Below are 20,223 nucleotides of genomic sequence, written 5' to 3'. Positions count from 1 at the left end.
AACTTTGATTTCCTTGTCTAGACTAGGCCCTCTGTTGAGTCTGTTGCTTCCTTCTTCACCTACTTGAACTCCTGTGCATCTTAAAAAGCCTAGCTCAGGTGTTCCCTCCACTAGGAAGCATCTCCTGACTATAGCAACAGGTTAAAGGCCCCAAAGGGAGATTTCCACCTGACCTTGCTTAGAGATTGCCTCTTACCACCTTATCTGTAACGTGCCATCTCATCCTTTAGACTTGAAGTTAATCCTAATGCCCAATACAATTTTTGGCACATGGTGGGTGACTAATAGAAGTATACTGAAAGGGAGGAAAAAAGGGGGGGTGGGAAGGAAAAAAAGAAGGGAGGGAGGAAAATAAAGAAAAAGAAAGATTGGGGTTTCTAGTGTTGGGAAAAACAGGACATTTTGTGAGAATCCCATAACTCTGTGGAGAGAGATGACATAAAACAATCAATACCAATTAGTAGATGATTAGGGCAGAGATGCCTTGATAACATTAATTAGGGCTATAAGTGTCCAAAGATTTTTTTTTTCTGGGAAATGTGAGACACAGAAAGTAAGGAATGAAAACCAGATTTAAACTAAAAGCACAATATGAACACTGGGGAGACCCATTTGTTAGACAGTCTTCCTGCATCAAGACGAGTGGGAAGGAACACAGTGAGCCTCACCTTTGACAGCAATATCTTCCCTGAACAAAATGATCTGCAGAGAGGCCCATCTGCAGGACATTAATATCAAACAAAAGCAATCCAAAGCCAAGGGCCTTCCCAGAACTGCCCCAAACCCGAGTCTCCAAGCGGCTGTGCACAGCCCAGACAGAAACTCATATTCTCCGTGACTGACCTTCGGCCCTGCTCGCCTCAGATCCTCTGAGGAGGGCAAGACGGAAAGGCCAAGGCTCATTTCTGACACACGGGGACTGCAGTCATTGATTCCGGTGCTGACGTGGCATGATATTGCTAGGCAGGTGGTAGGCAGGCTCTCCCTCCATGGTCTCATTATCGCTGCCACTCTAGGGAAAAGCCGTGAGGACCAGCCCCATTTACAGACAGTGGAAGAGGAGACTCAAGGCAGGGCGCCAGGCACTCCCAGAATCAAAAGCCTGTACTTTACCTAATGAGCCATACCATCTGCTTGAAGTAAGGCAAGGCCGTGGTTCAATTTGGTTTAGTTCAGTGAAAAAGTCACTCTGTCATTATCATCCTTATTTGCCAACATTTATTGGGCTCCTACTAAATGCCTGGCAATATGTCTCGTTATCCACACATCGGCCTTTGAGAGCGGTCCCCTTTACTTGCCATTTTGCATTTGATATATTAGGAAACCAAGGCTCAGAGAGCATACACCATTCACCCAAACCAGACTTCAACCCAGGTCTATCTGACTTTACAGCCTGAGCTCTTACCCACTGGGGACTATTGCTGAAACCAGCATTCCACCCCCTTTTGTTTCTTCCCTTTAGCCTCTGTGGTCGCTGTAATTTTCCATCTGGTCATCTCACTCGCTGCTTCATATAATTACAGGGATCAGCGAACGATGGCCTATGTCTCGCCCACAAGCTGTGTAAATAAGGCTTATTGGAATAGTACCATGCACTATCTATGGCTACAATGACAGAGCTGAATAGTTGTAACAGCAACCACATGGCCTGCAAAGCTGCAAATATTTACTATCTGACCCTGGAGGGAAGAAATAATTCTCCAACCCTTGATGCAATAGATAAGGCAACCACTATGCTAAAAGCTGAATTTTGTTATCTTATATAACTGCTAGAAGCCCGGTGCACAAAATTCGTGCATGGGTAGGGTCCCAAGGTCTGGCCGGCGATCAGGGCTGATAGGGGCCTTCCAGCTGCTAGTCGGGGCCTCCCTTCACTCTGCGCCATCTGTTGGTGGTCAGCAAATGTCATAGCGAGCAATTGAACTCCCGGTCTCCAGATAGAACTCCCCAGGGGACAATTTGCATATTAGAGTTTTATATATATAGATAATTGTATATGTGTGTTTAGTGGTTACTCTTATCAATCCCACTTTATCAATAAGGAAAATGAGTCTCAGAGAACTCAGAGCCAGTAAATGGTAGAGCTGGAACTCAAACCCAGGCAGTCGGGCTCTCCATAGACCAGCTGTAGGCAAACTACAGCCCGCGGGCCGGATCCGACCCATTTGAAATGAATAAAACTAAAAAAAAAAAAAAGACCGTACCCTTTTACGTAATGATGTTTACTTTGAATTTATATTAGTTCACACAAACACTCCATCCATGCTTTTGTTCCGGCCCTCCAGTCCAGTTTAAGAACCCATTGTGGCCCTCGAGTCAAAAAGTTTGCCCACCCCTGCCATAGGCACTGATCGTATGATGCTAAGTGAGATATGGCCCTGCCCAAGAGGATTCCAGGTGAGGAAGAGATACTGGCAGCCCAGTCGATGAGTGCCTGGGTGGAGAGTTGAGCAGGGCTGTGGGGTCTCGGGGTTGCACACTTGCTTATGCTGGTGGCAACTGGGACACACAGGGAGGTTGGTGGCAGGTGAAAGTCACTTCTGACAAGGAGAATATTCCCCCAAATATGCTGAGAATTGCTTGGCCAAATAATTTCCTAATAGTCTTTATCTTGAATAATCATCTTAAAAAGCAATCTGGTTGTTCTACCCAGCCTGCCCCCTGAATTTTGAGTGAGTGGCCTTGTAGGGAGTGGTTTTTGTTAGAGTTGTTAAGCCAGATTCAAGGGAGAAAGGCTGGCCTCTTCCTCTGGGAGGCTGTTCCTACATGACACAGACTCGGGGACTAGGAGAGTGGCCTGGGATACAGGGTCCTCTCTATGCTCCCTGACAGCACAGTGGACCTCCCCACATAGCCCTGAACAGGGGCCACCTGCACAAACATTAGCTTGAACAGGGAGCTCACACCTTCCCAGGCAAGTCTGCCACATGTTTGGATTACTTCAGTTTGAGTGAATTTATGTTTTTAGAAGAAACTCAATTTGTCTCCTCAAGGCATGCAACCATGGAGCTCTGGTTCTGTTTTCAGAAGCATCGCAGAACAATGCTACTCCGCACTGATGTTGTAGTGAAGTCTTCAAAGGGAACATCATGCTCCCCCCAACCATTTCCCTTTTCTGGGTTAGGAGCTCGCATTCCTGCAACCATTTTTACTGTGATACTTTTCAAATGTCATCAGAATTCTCTTTTCTCTTAGAGTTTAGGACTGAAATTTGAGACTTGCTAACAAAGTCATAATGAATATACTTATGATAAGTTTTTCTTAAAGCTAAAGTCTCTAGTGATGAAATAATATATTTCCCAGCACTAAGTAATGATAATGATGTCCCCTTTGGTTTCCCTTTTCACCATGGTTTACTAGGAAGCTCACATCAAGGTTTAGGCTCGGTTTTCTCTTCTTTCCTAACTTTATTGTTTGCCTCCCATCTTCCATAAGTTACTATTGCCTTTGGTTTTATAGCATCTGCTTTTTATTGTAACTGTCTCACACAACCACTTCTATTTTATCAGTCCTCATACCCACTCTGTGCAGTCTCTGGATGAATGATAAATACTTGCATTTCACTGGTGAGAGTTTGAGTGGCACAACTGGTAAGTGATGGAAGTCTTTGCTGGTTCTCACACTTTGATAATAATTATGGTGAAGCCAAGAATAATGATACTAGTCATGATAAAAGGAGCCAACATTTACCAAGTGCCTCTGGCCTGACGGGTACCTTTCTGAATGCTATAAAGCATGGCTGCACTTAAATCTTACAACTTATACAGTCATATTATTAGCTGTCTATTACAGATGAGGAAACAAAAACACAAAGAGGTTAAGTTCTTTAACCTACTTCATAAATTCAGAAAGTGCCAGAGCCAGCTAGAAACCTAGGCTGTCTGTCTTCAAAATGTGTGCCCTCATCCACCAGGCCATACTACCTAATGATCAAACCACTGCAAGCTGCCCCGCATGGACTTCAGGGGTCCTGGTCCTGCAGATGAAAAGAGCCATTCCTGGTAACCCCGGACCTGTAAGGTCCTGGACCTCATCACAGGGAATGTTGATGTGGCTCTGGGGGGTGGCTCACTATTGCCCCCCACAGCAGTGGTGTCTGGCTCCCTCTCATCTGCCTGTCTGCTCTGGGGGCTCCCCTTCCTGTGCCCCGTCCAGCAAGCCAGGCTCAAACAAACCACCGAGATGCAGTCATCGGCCCAGCAGGGATCATGGAGGGCAGCCAGGCTTGGCTTGAGACCATCTGTACAAAGGTCCATGTTCAAGCAAGACAAGGTGGAGAGGGGGCATCGGGACAATGTCCGCGCCAGAAAACAGGAAGGAGGAAGGAAGCCAAGAGGTCTGCTGGCGGATCCTTACTATACCTATTACGTGCCAGATGCTTCATGACATAAGCCAAATAGTCTCATTCTAAAATGAGGAAACTGAGCTCACAGAGATCAGGTGACTTGTTCTAGGTCATTCAGCAAGTAGAGGTGCAAACATGGGAATAACTCTTCATAGGAAAAAGGCCCCACCGAATAATTACATGTATGCCATTGCAGGAGATAGAATACCACTCCTACTACTGGAGGCTGTGGTTAGGTAGAGTTATGGGGAGAGGGCATGACCCCCAGTGGCTGGAGTTGGGGTGATGATGGGGCACTGTGGGGGCTCTAGGAGGAACCTCCTCTCAGCAGGAGAGGAAAAAGGAATGCCCTGCCTCTCTCCAGGATCCGGGCAGCAAGAAGACTCGGGGAGTGCAGGTGGCTAGGTGAGGACCCCAAAGCCCTCAGATGGGGCTGCCCATCTTCGTGCCTTTCTCCATCTCTTACCTGGAGCATGAGAAGGGGGCAGGAGCTGGGTGCAAGCTGGGCAGCTGCTTGAGATTTGCCACAACCCCTGTAGGGAGTTTCAAATCCTGGGATGTTGCCCTGTCTCTGTGTGACCTGGGGCCCAATGCATAGTGGTAATCACGGTAAAAACAGAACAGTGGCAACCCCTGTTTAGTGAGCACCTACTATGTGCCACACGTGATACTGGCTGGGCACACCATTTGCTGGTCCAAGGAATGAGGGATGGGCTCATGAGCAGCCCTGGAGTCCTGTGCCCCTGCAAACTGCCGGCCACCCCTGAGCTCTCAGTGCATCTGTGATTAGATCAGACTATCAGCTTCCCCCTGCTCTGCTCCTTGTGAAAAGTCTGCAGTGCAGGCAGGGATCCAGAAGCGGAAGCCTTCACCGCAGCTGCCTGCCAATGCTGTGCGGCACCGAGGTGGATGGAGCACTGCAGAGCCCAGGGCTTGACAGTTGTCCCTGGCGGGTGTGATGGGTGCGTCGCTGTGGACGTTTCTGCTGGCCCTCACCCCAGGCACCGCTGATGGGCACTGGCCTCCCTCCAGGCCCCATGGAAGCTCCTGACTTAATAAAATTTTGAGGTCCTTTTGGTCCTGCCAGGCCACACTCATCTTGAGCCAATCTTCCCCTCCCCACTACAGTTTCCTCATCTGCAACACGGGAGCCATAAAGCCTGGTCCTGGTGGACTTGGTGTGAGGCCAACACGGGCCGGCGAGCCTAAGATGCTTGGGAGGCCTTGGCAATGTTTTTAACGAGCAGAGGGTCCCGGGAGTCATTTTTCTTTTGAGTATAAGTTCTAGTGTTTTAATCAACCAAATGTGTCTGATTGGATTACACGGGAGCATAGATTTCCTCAGAGTGGGAAGATTTTCCAATTTTATTCATAACAGCTTTGGCGGCAGGGTGATGTTACCAAGTGCAAACTCCAACTAATTAAGAGGGGAAACAGAGGTCTCAGGTGCCCCAAACCAAAGAAGAGATGCTCAGATGGAGCTCCCCGCCTTCCTCCACTGCAACTGGGTCCTCCCCCTGTTGAGTGTCATCACCTTGATGTTGAAAAGGAGCCTAGCAGAGTCCTGGGCCAACTCAGTGCCCCACTAGTGCACCCGTGTCCAGACGTGCAAATCCCCGCCCCCAGAGCTTCTTGCTGGCTGTTCTGACTTGAGCTGATTGGGGGTGGGGGGAGTTAGACAATCACTACTGTGTCCCCACTGCCATCGGACACACCGTTACTCCTTTGATGTCAAATCCAAAAGGCTCTTTTCCATGTCTGAGCAGGCAGCTCCCCTAGCGTCTGACCCCAGGAAGAGGAAATCAGATGCTTTAAAAGTCTAAGGAGTACAACCTAAAAAATGGGAAGAAAATGTGCCTAGTGATGTAGTGAAGTAGGACTGCTGGGAGAGACACCAGAAAAGCCACCTGGAAGGAATCCACCGAGCCGCGTCCAATACAGAGCTCCCCCATCCACTGCTTCTCCTCTAGGAGAAAAAGCTGGGCCAGCTGGTCAGCCATTGCATCTGATGGTGGTAACGCTTTCACCCGGAAGAGAGCAAGCTGGAGGTGCCTTTTCAGAAGTAGCGACAGGAGCATCCAGTGCCTCTGGCCCGGAACGTGTGACCCAGAGAACTGTCCCTGCAGGGCAAGTCCCCTGAGGTCTGTAGGAGAGGCAAATCCAAGAGATACTGTGTTCCCATCTTGACACTGAACAGCTAAAGGCATGAATCACTGACCCAGAAGCGCTTTCTAAAGACACACCGAGAAGAAGAAGGCAGGAGAGGGGGCCGAGAGGAAGAAAAGAAAGGGAGAAGGGGACGAGGATGCGGAGGCAGGGGTGTGACAACACGGGACAAGGGAGGCGGCAGGGTGAAGAGCTGGGGAGGAGGTGGAGAATAGAATCAGGAGGAGGCAAAGTGCAGGAGAAAACAGGACAGGGGGAGAAGTAGGGGGAGAAGGAGGGGGAGACGGGAGCGGGAAATAGAGGAGAGCGGAGAGAGAGGGAGAGCCGAGGGCGAAGGCTTCAGGGGGATTTGTAGCAGCTCTGCTCTGAAGCTAGGCTGCGGGTTCAGTGCTTATTATGTTTACCACACTCTCCTCTATGCTGATTTTCATGCCTGAAATATTTTATGATTTTTTTTTAATAAAAGGAAGAGGAGAAGAATGAGATTGCGAATGAAGAGGAGGTTGAGGAATAATATCCTCCCTGGGTTTTCGACAAATGCAATCAGAGGGCTAGAGTGGTAGGAAGGAAGGAAATAGCGTTGGTGGCCTGCCCCCCACGTGAGGCCTCCGGGAGCAGGAAGCCAGTTTCTCCCTGAGGTCTGGTTCTAAAGGAGGCGCCTGCCCCTGACCCAGGTGGAGGCCATGGTCCCTCCACCATCACTGCTGCCCGGGAGGACAGACAGAGGCCTTCAGCGCAGCATCGTGTTCCACTACTGCCTGCAAACTCAGTGGGCCGCCTGAGAGTTCAGCAATGTTCCCTGAGCTCCTGCCCTGCCTGAGACCGTGCTGGGGGCAGGGGTTCGAGACAGCGTCCCTGTTCTTGAGGACCTTATAGGTAGAGGAGAGCTCAGAGCCTCCGTTTCCCCGTCTGTAGAATGAGAGGACTTGTCTCAGTGGCTTTCAAACCGAGCTTGCTTGGAGCCCGGGGTTCCAGGGTGTGGCTCAGAGTGACCGGGAGTGCACAGCTTCCCTTGTTTTCTAGAACAGCTCGGCTTTATTCTGTCCCAGATATTAGGATGGGGAACAAGCGTGGATTTAGAAATAAGATTCCACTGCTGAAGGAGAACTGAAAACCACTGAATGGGACATCTCCCAAGGTGGGAAGTTTTGAAGTTCTCTGTTCTATTTCTAAGGTTGTATGATTCCTTGAAGACTCTGACTATAAGAATTCATTCACCCATTCTTTCAACAAATGCTTACTGAGGTTCCTCAAAAATGGGATGGAATCAGCCAATCAACAAGTAAACCAACAAGCTAGCAGAACAGAGGGCCATGGGAGGGAGAGGAGGCTGGGGAGGCCCTCCTGGAGACGGCATCCTTGGAGCTGAAGCTTCCTGGGTGAGGAGATCAGCCTTGGAAAGGGGAAGAGCAGTCCAGACAAAAGGAACAGCCAGTGAGGAGGACAGATGACGAGAATGAATGGGGCATGTCCAGGGTCGGGGACCAGGTCAGAGAAAGGAAGGGGAAAGTGGCAGGAGATGAGATGGGTGGGGTGGCAGGCAAGGCCAGATGATGTAGGGTCTTGCAGATTTTGTCAAGACTTTGGATTTTAATTTAAATACAATGGGGTGCCTTTGGAGGGTTTCAGAGAGGGGCCTGGCATGATCTGATTAAATTTTATAAAGATCATTCTGGCTGCCATGTGGAGGGTGCTTGGCAAAGCAGACAAGGCTGGAGACCTCGCTTTTGGTGGCACAAATGAGAGATGATGGAGACTTGGGTACAAAGAGCAGAAACGGAGAAGAGGAGAAACATGGCGTATTTAAAACTGAGAAGATTTCATGATTGCTGTATCTTTCTAGGCTCCAAATATATGAGTTTTGATTCTTATCGTTTGGTGCCTAATTCTGCCCCCAAGTCAACCCACGCTTAGTAATTCCAGGAGGCAAAAAGAGAGCCAGTTCCCGGTGGCCTCTTGACCATTTGGGGGAAAGTGCAGATTCACACAGGACCCCCCCCCCTCCAAATTTTATCAGCCCCTCTTCTCCTTATTGAGAAAGCTGCTGAGGCAACTTTCAAATTGAAAAGACAAAATCTTGGACCACGGACATGAACTCTTTGATTTCAGATGGGTAGGCAGGGATGATGCTCGCCAGCATCTGCCCACCAAGCAGCTGAATACAGATGGAAGTGAAGGGAACTTTGATGTTAAGAACCACAAGACCCAGGAGTAAGCGATCAGTAGTTATTTTTATGGTGCCTCCTACAAACTTATACTGTGGAAGATATAAAAGTATAAGACATATTCCTACCCTTTGAGAATGCAGAGAGAGAGAGAGAGAGAGAGAGAGAGAGAGAGAGAGAGAGAGAGAGAGAGAGAGAGAAGAACGCATCCTCTAGCTGGGGAAACATGAGCAACACATTCAATGGTTAGACATCTGTCTGGCTAAATCAGGGGTGGGCAAACTTTTTGACTCGAGGGCCACAATGGGTTCTTAAACTGGACCGGAGGGCCGGAACAAAAGCATGGATGGAGTGTTTGTGTGAACTAATATAAATTCAAAGTAAACATCATTACATAAAAGGGTACAGTCTTTTTTTTTTTTTTTAGTTTTATTCATTTCAAACGGGCCGGATCCAGCCCGCGGGCCGTAGTTTGCCCACGGCTGGGCTAAATGCTGGGGAGACATCTGATGGGCCAAATGGAGCAGGGAACTCGGGGTCTCCACTGGAGCGCTGAGCCTAGCACTGGGGTTTGGGTTCCAGTCCCACCTCTGTGACTCACGACAGGCCACCTAACTCTTCTGCAGCTGATTCTGCTTCTTTAAAACCGGGATAAAGCTTCCCAGCTTGCTTAGTAGGGATTACAAGGAATTTGAAAATGCTTCGTACGTTGTAAAGTGTGATATAAATAGGCAGGGTTATTATTACTGACTTGAAGTACAGAAGGAGAAAGGAGATAGCAAGGTGTCAGCAAATAGAGCTTTCCCTGAAAAACAAAAACCTAATCAGGTTTCTCCCACTCAGAAACCACTGCCCAAAGCAGGGGTTGGCGAGCTGTGCCTGTCCCCATCCCCAGGCCAGATCTGGTCTGGTGCCCGTTTTATAGATGAAGTTTTATTAGAATACAGTCACAGCCATTTGTTGTCATATTGTCTGTGGCTGCGTTCCTGCCACACACAGAGTTGAATAGTTGTGATAGAGACTGTAAGGCCAGAAAAGCTGAAAATATTTACTATCTGGCCCTTTAGAGAAAAAAATTGCTGACTCCTGGAGTAAAGGCTGAAGCGTAAATCCCATTTAAAATGTAAGTGCCACTGATGCTTGAAGCCAGATCTGAACACATGAGATGAATCATGTAGCTTCCTCCATCCGCGCCATCCCCTACTCTGTACAGCATTATGCACCACCTCCAGGTACTGGTTCTATTTGAGGTGGCTCTTCAGGGCCCCTTCTTAGTGCTGCAACAGGACTCAGGTCTTATTCATTTCTGTCATCCCCACCATGTTTATCACAGCGCCCAGGTCATAGCGGCTTCTCAATATGGTTTCACCAAACTCAATAAGTCATGGACATAATAACTAAATGACAGACATATTTCATTCATCCTAGAGACCTAGTGATTGTATATCTTTGAAAGAGAAAGTAAGTTGGAAATGAATTAATTTGTCATTTAATAATTAGTTACACAAATATTTATTCCATGCCAACTATGCAACTATTCCATGCTATAGAAGCTAAGGCAAATAGGTAATAGGGGATTATATTCATTCCTTTGACAAGAGTTCACTTAACACGGGCTCTGTATCAAGATGGGGGTAAGGGCCAGGGGTTCAGAGTGGACTGTGACTGGTGTCTGCCCTCAGGAGCTTGCAGTCTAGTTGAGGAGGCTGAAGGTCAGCAGATAATCACTGTTCAGGGAGGTAAGTGCAATGTCAATGTGGTACATGATGTATGGACAGGCAGGGAGAAGGGCAGGATTCCTGGGAATGCCATCCTGGCACACTGCATCCTGAAAATGTACCCCAGTTTACTCTCCAGAGGGCAAGTGCAAGGAGCAGATACTCTCATGAGTACCTCATGGTCCCTGTTGGGTTCTAGCTGATGAGCTGACATGGACCATGCCGGCCATGTTATGTAGATGATCTGATTTAATTCTCACAACAACTCTATGTGGTTTTACAAAGGCCACGGCACTTGTTCCAGGCCAACAGTCAGGAAGTGGAAGATTCTAGTCAAGTCAAACATAGGCTAACACCTATGCACTCAATCTTTCACTGTAGAGCCGAAAAGCCACAGCAGAGAGCTGGGAGTCTATTCCAGAGAAAGTCCAAAGTTTATGCCCTACAGAGATAGTGCTAAATGTTTTGGTAGCTACCAAATGGGCATGATTTCATGAGAACCATCCAACGTGGACCACGCATAGTTCATGGTTGGAACATAAACAGTCACTGGTGTTCAATAAGTCAACAATCAAGGGAGGAGAGAATAAAATGTCACAGCAATAACAATAAAAAGATCAGCAATAACTCCCAGCCAAGGTGTTCAATGGGCTGCCACAACCACCTCCGGGGAGCGATTCTGGACTCTGGCCAGGATGTTAATTAAGCCCTAACCACCAAGGCCCAGGGAACCCCCTATCAATTAGTGGTGAGCTGGGAGCCTGTGAGACCTGAGGCCTATAAAAGGCTATTCCCTTTAGCCAGGTGTACTCCCCAGAACACGTCTGTGCAAAGGTCCTGGTGGGCAGTGGGGCAGAAGAATTGGAATATAAATATGAAACTTTTTAAGTGAAAATTGTTATATTATATTTACTATGCTTCCTAGGTTATGTCTAAGACACAGGAGTTTCCATATTCGCTTAATTGTTCAAATGATCACGTTTAACTTCTAATTCTTTACGTGTACCAAAGGTAGTGTAAAACCAATACATATATAGAAAAATGCCAAATTTTAAATAAATTGCATAATAAGAAATTGTTCTCCCATTTTATTGGCAATGATGAAAAAAGTCGTCAGAAAATGACCAAACACAGTGACAAAGAGGCTCTGGTAAAGAGGCGTCTCATGCAGTAATAGTGGGGTTACACATTAGTAGAGCTTTCTGGAAGGAAAAGCGATAATATCAACAAAGTGTAAAGTGTATGGGTACTTTAACCCACTAATTCTTCTTCTAGGAATTTACTCCAAGGTTCACCAAAAAAAAAAAAATGTTACTTATAGGATTATTCATAATACCAAATATCTGGAAACAAACTAATATCCACAAAAGGATAGCATTTAAAAAAATCATGGTATAACTAGACAACAGAGTCTGGTTCGCCTACTTAAAAGGAGGGTGTGAATCTATTAGCCATAATATAAAACGTTCTCCATGCTGTTCAGTTTTTTTAAAGGCTTCCCGTGAGCCTGCATGGGTGTGCAATGTGCGTGAATGTGGGTCTGGTGACCTGAATCGCATGCATACAGAGTGGCTCTTTATGGATGGCGAGATTTCAGATGATTTTTTTTCTTCCTTTTTTGTTAATCTTCATTATTTGAATGTTTGCAATGCACATGTAATATCTTTAAAAACAGAAAACCAACTGTTTTTGAAGCTCAAAAGAAAACATCTCAAGGATACATAAATTCCTGGAGAAAAAGCAGAGCTAAAACCAGAATAATGGCTGACTTTCAGAAGGGAAGTGGGGAGGGTCTTTGAAACCTGCCTGACAGCTTTGCACCAGAAGTCCCTTTCCAGTCCTGGAGGAGGCAGGAGGAAGTGCAGTGGTCAGGAGCCTGGGCACAGGGTCATTCCTCGAGTTCAAATGTCAGCTCTGGCACTTACCAGGTGAATGACTTGGGGCAAATTACTTAACCTCCTGTGCCTCAGTTTCCTGATTTATAAAAAGAGATGCTGATAGTACCTGCCTCTATGATTGTCACAAGGATTGAAGAAGAAAGTAAATGAAAAACAGCTATCACAATGCCTAGCACATAACCAATGTTCACTAAACATTAGCTTATAAAAACCAGCTTCAGACCACTATAGTCGAAGTGAGTTAACTTTACCGGAACAAAACACTAATGAACAGATAGGGAGAGGGAAAAGGTGGAGGACAATTACCTAAATAAATCCGTAAAAGTAGACAAATAAATATCTAGGCTCTGCAGCACAAGAGGAGTAGCAGGGCCTCATGACAAGCTAAGTCATTTGCATTATAGATGGATCCTGTCCTCTTTCAGGCCTGGCCACTCACGGCCCCACCTCGCTGGGTTAGTTGGTCCTTCTCAAGGGACCCGGGAGCAGGGAAAGCTGAAATTGCCCTGGTCATTACCTAGTAATCCCTGGAGAAAGAAGAAGACTCTAAGGCTGAGAACCATAGACAGAATGTGCGCTATTTTATGACATTCATTTTCCTTTAAAAACCTTTGGTCAACCCAGGCATGCTTCCAACTTGTCTGACCCCAGTGTGATCCCTTGAACTTGTAGTGAGTAGGTTCACTTTGCCATGTAGAGGATGGTCCTTTGCATTTCTCTAGGCCTGCAGGGGCCTTCCACCTCATTTCTCAAATCACTGATATCATCTGTCTGCACTCAGGGCAGATCCCAAGGGGACAAAGTCATAACCTCATGGCTAAGAACCCAAGCTTTGGAATCACAGATGCCTGGGTTCATATTTCAGTTCCTCCACTGAGTACTTACTCTCTCTGAGCCTCAGTTTCCCCATCAGTCCAATAAGAATCCTGACACCTGAAAGGTTTTGTTGTAAGGATTAAGTGAGATAATGCAATAATGAAAAGGCAATGAAGTGTAGAGGTTAAGAGCCCAGACTGGGGTACCAGACTGTACAAGTTCAGATCTTGACTCTATCACTAGCTACATGTCCTTGGGCAAGTTACTTAACCTTTCTGGGCCTCAGTTTCTCCAACTGTAAAAGGGGGATGATGTCAGATAATGATAGTTTCCACCTCTACAGGGTAGGGAATGAATGAGTTCCAGCTTAGAGCAGCACCAGGCACATTAGTGAGTTCTCAGTAAATGAGTTGTTATGATTAATGCATGGAAAGCCCTCAGCACGGTAAAAATAAGTGTTCAATAAATGGCAACTGTTATTGTTACAAGGCACACTTCCCAAAGAGAATTTTATGCACATTTATCTCCTGGAAAGCAATTTAAAAAATGAAGACATTAGGGAAGATCTTGTCCCCAAGTAAATGCTATAGTCATAGCAGAGAGAGCTCACTGTCCCGTTGCCCTGGCAGGGGATCCTAGCACCCCGGTGCCCGGGTTCTCCTTTGCTTCCAAAGCACCTTCATCCAGCCATCCACTCTATGAACACACGCCCATGAAGCACCCACAATGAGCCCAAGGGGGGCTGGGAATACCCAAGAGGGCTCTGGCCCTGCCATCCTGGAGCTTACAGGGGAGCAGCACATCAAATGAATACGCACATCAAATGATTACACACAAATGATTATTTAAGGACAGCTGCAATAGCTGTTATGAAGTATGTGATGGGAAGGTGTAATGGTCTAGCACTGGAGGTGTACATGAGGGAGGAGTCACTGGGAAGGCTCCCCGAGGAAGTAACATTTAAGCTGGGACTTCAGGGATGAATAGGAGTTGGCTAGTGATGCCCAGGAGTGAAGGAGGAAATGACCCGGGCAGATGGGCATTTAGTGCCGAGGCCCTGCAGCCACAAGGTGACAGGGGAAAGGAAAGAAGGACAGCGTGACTGACTTGCTCCTAGACCCTCCCCCAGCAGCACCGCTGGGAGGATGGAATTTGGAGAGAATCCCAGGTCCTCGGGAACTCATTTTCAGTTGTTGTGTCTTCCCTTTCAGACTCTCCTTGCCCGCTGGCAACATTCCAAGCCTCAGACCCCCGGTCCCCAGGGCCAAGGGCCAGCCTTTCTCAGCTGCGACGCCCAGAGGCCACAGCCACGGATCACTTGCCCACCTATGAACTTGAGCCGCGTGTGAACCACGACAGGGACTCTGCGCTCTGCATGGCTTCAGATGCCTCACACCTGTCCTGGTCACACCCCACCGGGTTTTGGGAGGCTGTTTAGGAAGATACGTGTCCCAGGCTGCAGGAAAGGGGCAGAGTATGAAAGGACACAATGGCTCTGAGGGTGGGATCTGTGATTGACAGAAACGGGGCGGCTCCCTTAGGAGCATCATGGGTCATCAAAGAAGCTGACCCCCAGGCCTCTGATTTCGCCGCCTGCTTACATGCCCTGGCCAGAAGATGTGTGTAAGTGCCCCGTAGTTTTACACTGGAAACTGATGCTCCGGGAAGGGAAGCCGCCTGTTCCAGACATAGCAGGTCTCCTTTGGAATTCACACATCGGGAGTCTGGCGCTATCCCCTAAATGGTACTTTTGTTGTCTTTTTGTTCAAGGCGGCAAGCTTTTCCCAGGATCGGAGCCGCCTGCCAGCCTCTCTTTGATAAACAGCCCACCAGCTCTCTTGGTAGATCGGATGTTTAATAATTAGCCTAACTCATTGTTTATCTAAGTGGCAATTATCACCGCAATGAAATAATATTGTAACTGCAGGAGCAGCATTGCGGATAGCTCCCAAGCGGAAGCCACCGGCTGGGGATGGCCCACACGGCCTCCTCGGCACCGAGGAAAGGGCCGCTCCATCTCGGCTGGCAGGTGTCTGTGTCTGAGATGTCAGCACTGGAGGCTGCTCCCAAGACCTAAGGACATGTGCCCAGGACACGTGTACGGTCCCAATCCTGCCAACTGAGGCTCAATGGCCCAGCAAAATATAAAAATGCGCCCGGTGCTTCTGAAGCGGAACAGCCTGGAGTCGGTGGCGTTGGTGAAGCAGCCGCACCACCGCCGCAGCAAGTCTCAGCAGGTGCGGTTCAAGGAAGATGGGACCGGCAAGCCCCCGCCTGGCCTGGCTGGGGTGGACGTCCACACAACCGAGGACCCGGCTGTGATGGGCAAGACCCAAGCCCCCAGACACCACCCCCTCCCCGCCTACTCCCTCTCCTTCCCCAGGTCCCAGAAGGCAGGGGGCTTCCGGAACATGGCGATCCAAACCTCCCCCAGTCTCAGGAAGCATTTCCCGATCTTCAAGAGGAAGAGACTCACAGCCAGTAAGTCCCTGGTGGAAATGCCAGCAGCATTCCCAAGTGCCATCCAGGTCAACGGCAACCTCTCGGAACAGGACGCGGTGGCTTCCGACCTCGCCTGCTTGCGGCTGGCTCAGCATCCGGAGGACGGGCCTCGAAGGGTCCAGGTGTCCCACCCGTTTCTCCCTCGAATGTCCAAGGTGCAGAGCAACGGGCCGGTGAGCATATGTCTGGAATCAGGAGCTGGGAGAGCCTTGGAGAAAGCCACCGCTGCCATTCAGGTCCCAGAGGATATCTATCACAGCCCGGCCTGGGCGACTGGGGAGCCCGCTCTCAGCCAGGACAGGTCCGCGGAGATAAGCAACTCCGTCCACCCACTGGTGGACCCGTGTCCCGGTGATGGACGAAGAGTGCTGCCGTCAGATTCAGAGAGACCCCCTTCCTGCTTGAACACCACCAGCGGTGCCAACCCCATGCCAGGCACAGGGAAACTTAAACCTGAATTGCTTTTGCCCAAAGACAACTCTGGTGACACAGACTTTGGCCCACTGTCATCGCTGTTAAAGGAAGCGTGTGTCCCCTCGCCTCCACGGACTCACGGCTCCCCCTCGCCAGGCTCCCACGGACAGCCAGCCCATCCAGGAGGGGCTTCGGACTGTTCGTCATCGAGCAGCCATCACCAGGACCCACCGCCACTCAAACCTAACCACCCATCCAGACCTGCCCCTGCGTGTCAGGAGCGGACCGCAAGGAACCCCACCCAGTCGGACACCCTGGAGTTTCGAAACTGTCCAGGAAACGATCACCTCCCGTCCTCTCGTCCAAGGAGGGAGACCAAACTTCAGAGCAACAGGGAGCTTAACCAGATCCACCTGGCCCGGGGCGAGCTCTGCGACCTCCAAGGCCGGCTGCAGTCCGTGGAGGAGTCCCTGCACTCGAACCAAGAGAAAATTAAAGTCCTTCTGAATGTAATTCAAGACTTGGAGAAAGCTCGGGCTCTCACAGAAGGGTAAGGTGATTTGTTTTTTATGTTAAAAACTACTGGGTCAAGTCGTTTGCCAGGAGAGGAGCAGACAGAGCACATTGGTTTCCATTAGTAAAATGTCTCCAAAATATTTGCATCTCAGTTGTTTCTCCAAATCATAAGCAATGGCCTCCCTTAACTCCAACTGGGTTTCATTCAATTCTAGGCTTTGGTGGATTCCCATGGCTATTTGTTTTTGTTTTCAAATATCAACAGACTAGAGGTAAGGGGGCGAGGAAGCAGCCGGGCCTAAAAGGATTGTAAGATGTGGGTCCAGTTGATAAATGGTGGGGGGAAGTGATAGCACACAGGTACTGCCCCCACCCCAGCCTCGAAGCCAGTAACTGCACTTGCAACAGATTTTGGTTATTTGTGTGTTTGTCACAAAGGACTCGTGGTGGCCACCACGCTTCCTGTGGGCCTTGCCCTTAACGGACCAGTCTCAGGGTGTGGGCCTCGCTCTGTACGGACCAGTCTCAGGGTGTGGGCCTCGCCCTGTACGGACCAGTCTCAGGGTGTGGGCCTTGCCCGTTACGGACCAGTCTCAGGGTGTGGGCCTTACCCTGTACGGACCAGTCTCAGGGTGTGGGCCTTACCCTGTACGGACCAGTCTCAGGGTGTGGGCCTTACCCTGTACGGACCAGTCTCAGGGTGTGGGCCTTGCCCGTTATGGACCAGTCTCAGGGTGTGGGCCTTGCCCTGTACGGACCAGTCTCAGGGTGTGGGCCTTGCCCTGTACGGACCAGTCTCAGGGTGTGGGCCTTGCCCTGTACGGACCAGTCTCAGGGTGTGGGCCTTGCCCGTTACGGACCAGTCTCAGGGTGTGGGCCTTGCCCTGTACGGACCAGTCTCAGGGTGTGGGCCTTGCCCGTTACGGACCAGTCTCAGGGTGTGGGCCTTACCCTGTACGGACCAGTCTCAGGGTGTGGGCCTTACCCTGTACGAACCAGTCTCAGGGTGTGGGCCTTACCCTGTACGGACCAGTCTCAGGGTGTGGGCCTTGCCCGTTACGGACCAGTCTCAGGGTGTGGGCCTTGCCCTGTACGGACCAGTCTCAGGGTGTGGGCCTTGCCCTGTACGGACCAGTCTCAGGGTGTGGGCCTTGCCCGTTACGGACCAGTCTCAGGGTGTGGGCCTTGCCCGTTACGGACCAGTCTCAGGGTGTGGGCCTTGCCCTGTACGGACCAGTCTCAGGGTGTGGGCCTTGCCCTGTACAGACCAGTCTCAGGGTGTGGGCCTTGCCCTGTACGGACCAGTCTCAGGGTGTGGGCCAGGCCACCGCTGACCAAGTCGGCAGAAACTGCAATGAGATCACAGTTCTGCAGAGAGAAAAGGCACATGGTGCTGTCCTGGGTGACTCAGAACCAGCCTGGGCAGGGGAAGGCAGTTATTTACTTAGGCGTGACGTGTTCGTCCCTCGAAAATGTGCTCCCTGAAGACTGAGAGGAAGGAATGGTGACGCTCACCCACACAAGGGAAGGAGAGAGCTGAGGAAACTAAGTGACATCTGCTGATAGGAATCAGAGTCAGCACTGCTTTGTGAGAGAACAGCACCCGGGTGGCCCAGAGAGACGCCCCGGACTAAGGGGTCGGGAGTTTTCACAACCTCCCTCCACCCTCTGCGAAGTCCCGCAGTGTCGCTTCTGTCACGAGGGGTGAAGAAGAGCCGACTCCTCCCTGGGATTGTTGTCAGCATGAGGAAACCCACAGATTTGAAAGCGCATACACATGTATAAGCCCCCTGGAAACACGAGGCCCCATTATCACGGCTCCTTGTGTATTTGTAATGGTCACGCGGATTCAGGGCACGGCTCTTGATGGGAGGGGCAGTGCCACACTGCGGGAAGGAGTAGTAGGATGTGTGCAACCCCTGGGACTTTCGCCCACAGATTTACCCAGCAAATGCTCTATCTTGCAGGCGCAACTTTTATCGAACCGGCCAAGATCTCAACAATTGCAGTACCTGCCAGAACACGGCGTGCATCATATACAGGTACCTGGCCACAGCGGAGGCCGGCTGTGGCATGCAGAAGCTACGGGTCCACAGAACCTTCTAGTAAACTCTCTTAGAGGCAGAAAGTCAAGAGAGAGGCAAAGACAGGAGGCCTTTCAATGCCCGAGACTTAAATATCAAGGTGTTTAACTGTGAGACGTTAACATCTGGTTCTAAGGCAGGCATGGCTTTGCTTTCTTACAATAAGGCCTCTGAGCACATCCTTTTGATAATGATCCTACACTTACTGAACGCTGAGCGCTGGCACCTTACCGAGCTCTGCGTGCACATTGGCATCTCGTTTCAAACTTTCACCTTATGAGGCAGGCATTCATGTCCTTGGGGAAGTTTAGCCCTGGGACCCGGCTCACAGACAGCATTTTCAGAGAAGGGCGCAGGCTCAGGACTCAAGTCCCGACCTTTCTGACCCAAACCCTGTGGTATGATTATTGCACCTCAATGCCTCTTCCTCAACAGCAGCTATCACAGGCCAAGCACTTACTATCTATCCATCAAAAAACACGCTAAGCACTTTGCATTTCTAAGCACACCATTTCCTTCCAGCAGCGGGAAAAGGTTGCTGCAATAAAGTGGGTTTTTATAAGTAATAGAAGGAAAGCATCATATAATAGTGAGAGCAGTCAAAACCCCCAAGTCAGCTGTCTGCTAACCTGTCTGGGGCTCAGTTTCCTCATCCAGAGGGTGGGGACTCTTATCCCTGTACAGAGTTGCCACAAGGAGCAGACGGGGTAATATATGTGAGTGCCTTTTGTGACTGCAGAGCTCTGTACGAATCCAAGGCCTTAATACCGTTATTACTAGAACGATCAATGTCCCCTGAGCGGGAAGCCCATTTCAGTGGCCTGGTGGAAATGCGGTCAAAAGCAGTCATTTGAGTTGATGACATCTAATTTTGTCAAAAGTGCATGGTTTTGCTTTCTCTATTACGTTTCTCTCGGATGAAAAGGGCAGCCCAATTGGGTTGCCTGTGTCTTCTTTGAAATTCTTCTCATTCTCTCCAGCAGAATCCCGAGATTTTTGGATGGGAGGCCTGGAAGTCAGAAGGCCCCTACACTTAGGCAGGGCCTTGGGCATTTCTTTTATAGAAATGTCAATTCCTTCCACCCAGGAGCCTCAGAACTACATATTTTCACCAAATGGCAGAATCTTCAGGAGCGAGCACAGAAAATGCCCTTTACCTCGGTGTGAAACATCCCCTCCAAAAACTCCCCTAGAAAAGGCAGGGGACATTGGAAAGAATAAGGCAGGCTCATCCATTGCCACCTTTTTGCTCCTTTTTTTAACATCTATCTTAAGCAAATGTTCTAAGCTCTAGGAAGACAAAAATTATTAAATGTCTAGACAGCTAGGAAGGACAAAAAAAAAATCTATTCATCATAAACAATAATTACGTTTAACTAATCTCCATTCAAATTTTGCATAGTCTCTTTTCTTCCTCCGCCAGATGATGTGTGTTCTATTCCCTTAAGATGACTTTTTATTTAGCTTATGTAAATGGAAAGGATAAGTGGCTGTTGCCCAGGCTACTGTGAGTTTCATGGCCTGGCCGTGGGCAGATCATTTCTGACCCGAGTTACCTCATCTGAGCAATGAGGCCCTTTAATTAGATGCTCCCTCTGG

The 20,223-nt window shown here is 49.2% G+C and overlaps 2 protein-coding genes across 3 annotated transcripts in view; one reads left to right on the top strand and one right to left on the bottom strand.

The window, feature by feature from the left end:
- Positions 1 to 20,223, bottom strand: part of DOCK2 (dedicator of cytokinesis 2) — a 374,023-nt gene that overhangs the window by 161,495 nt on the left and 192,305 nt on the right. The window lies entirely within an intron of this gene.
- INSYN2B (inhibitory synaptic factor family member 2B) overlaps positions 1 to 20,223 on the top strand; it is a 98,896-nt gene that overhangs the window by 71,532 nt on the left and 7,141 nt on the right. Inside the window, exons 2-3 of the mRNA XM_081091713.1 lie at positions 14,320 to 16,574; positions 18,508 to 18,582. Of these exons, the coding sequence (XP_080947839.1) occupies positions 15,238 to 16,574; positions 18,508 to 18,582 (1,412 nt within the window). The 5' untranslated portion in view covers positions 14,320 to 15,237. The remainder of the gene's footprint in view (positions 1 to 14,319; positions 16,575 to 18,507; positions 18,583 to 20,223) is intronic.

The sequence above is a fragment of the Myotis nattereri genome, assembly GCF_964212035.1.
Source record: "Myotis nattereri genome assembly, chromosome: 5".
Lineage (NCBI taxonomy): Eukaryota > Metazoa > Chordata > Mammalia > Chiroptera > Vespertilionidae > Myotis > Myotis nattereri.
The sequence above is the reverse complement of the archived record's forward strand: the minus strand, read 5'-3'. Positions and strand labels throughout refer to the sequence as shown.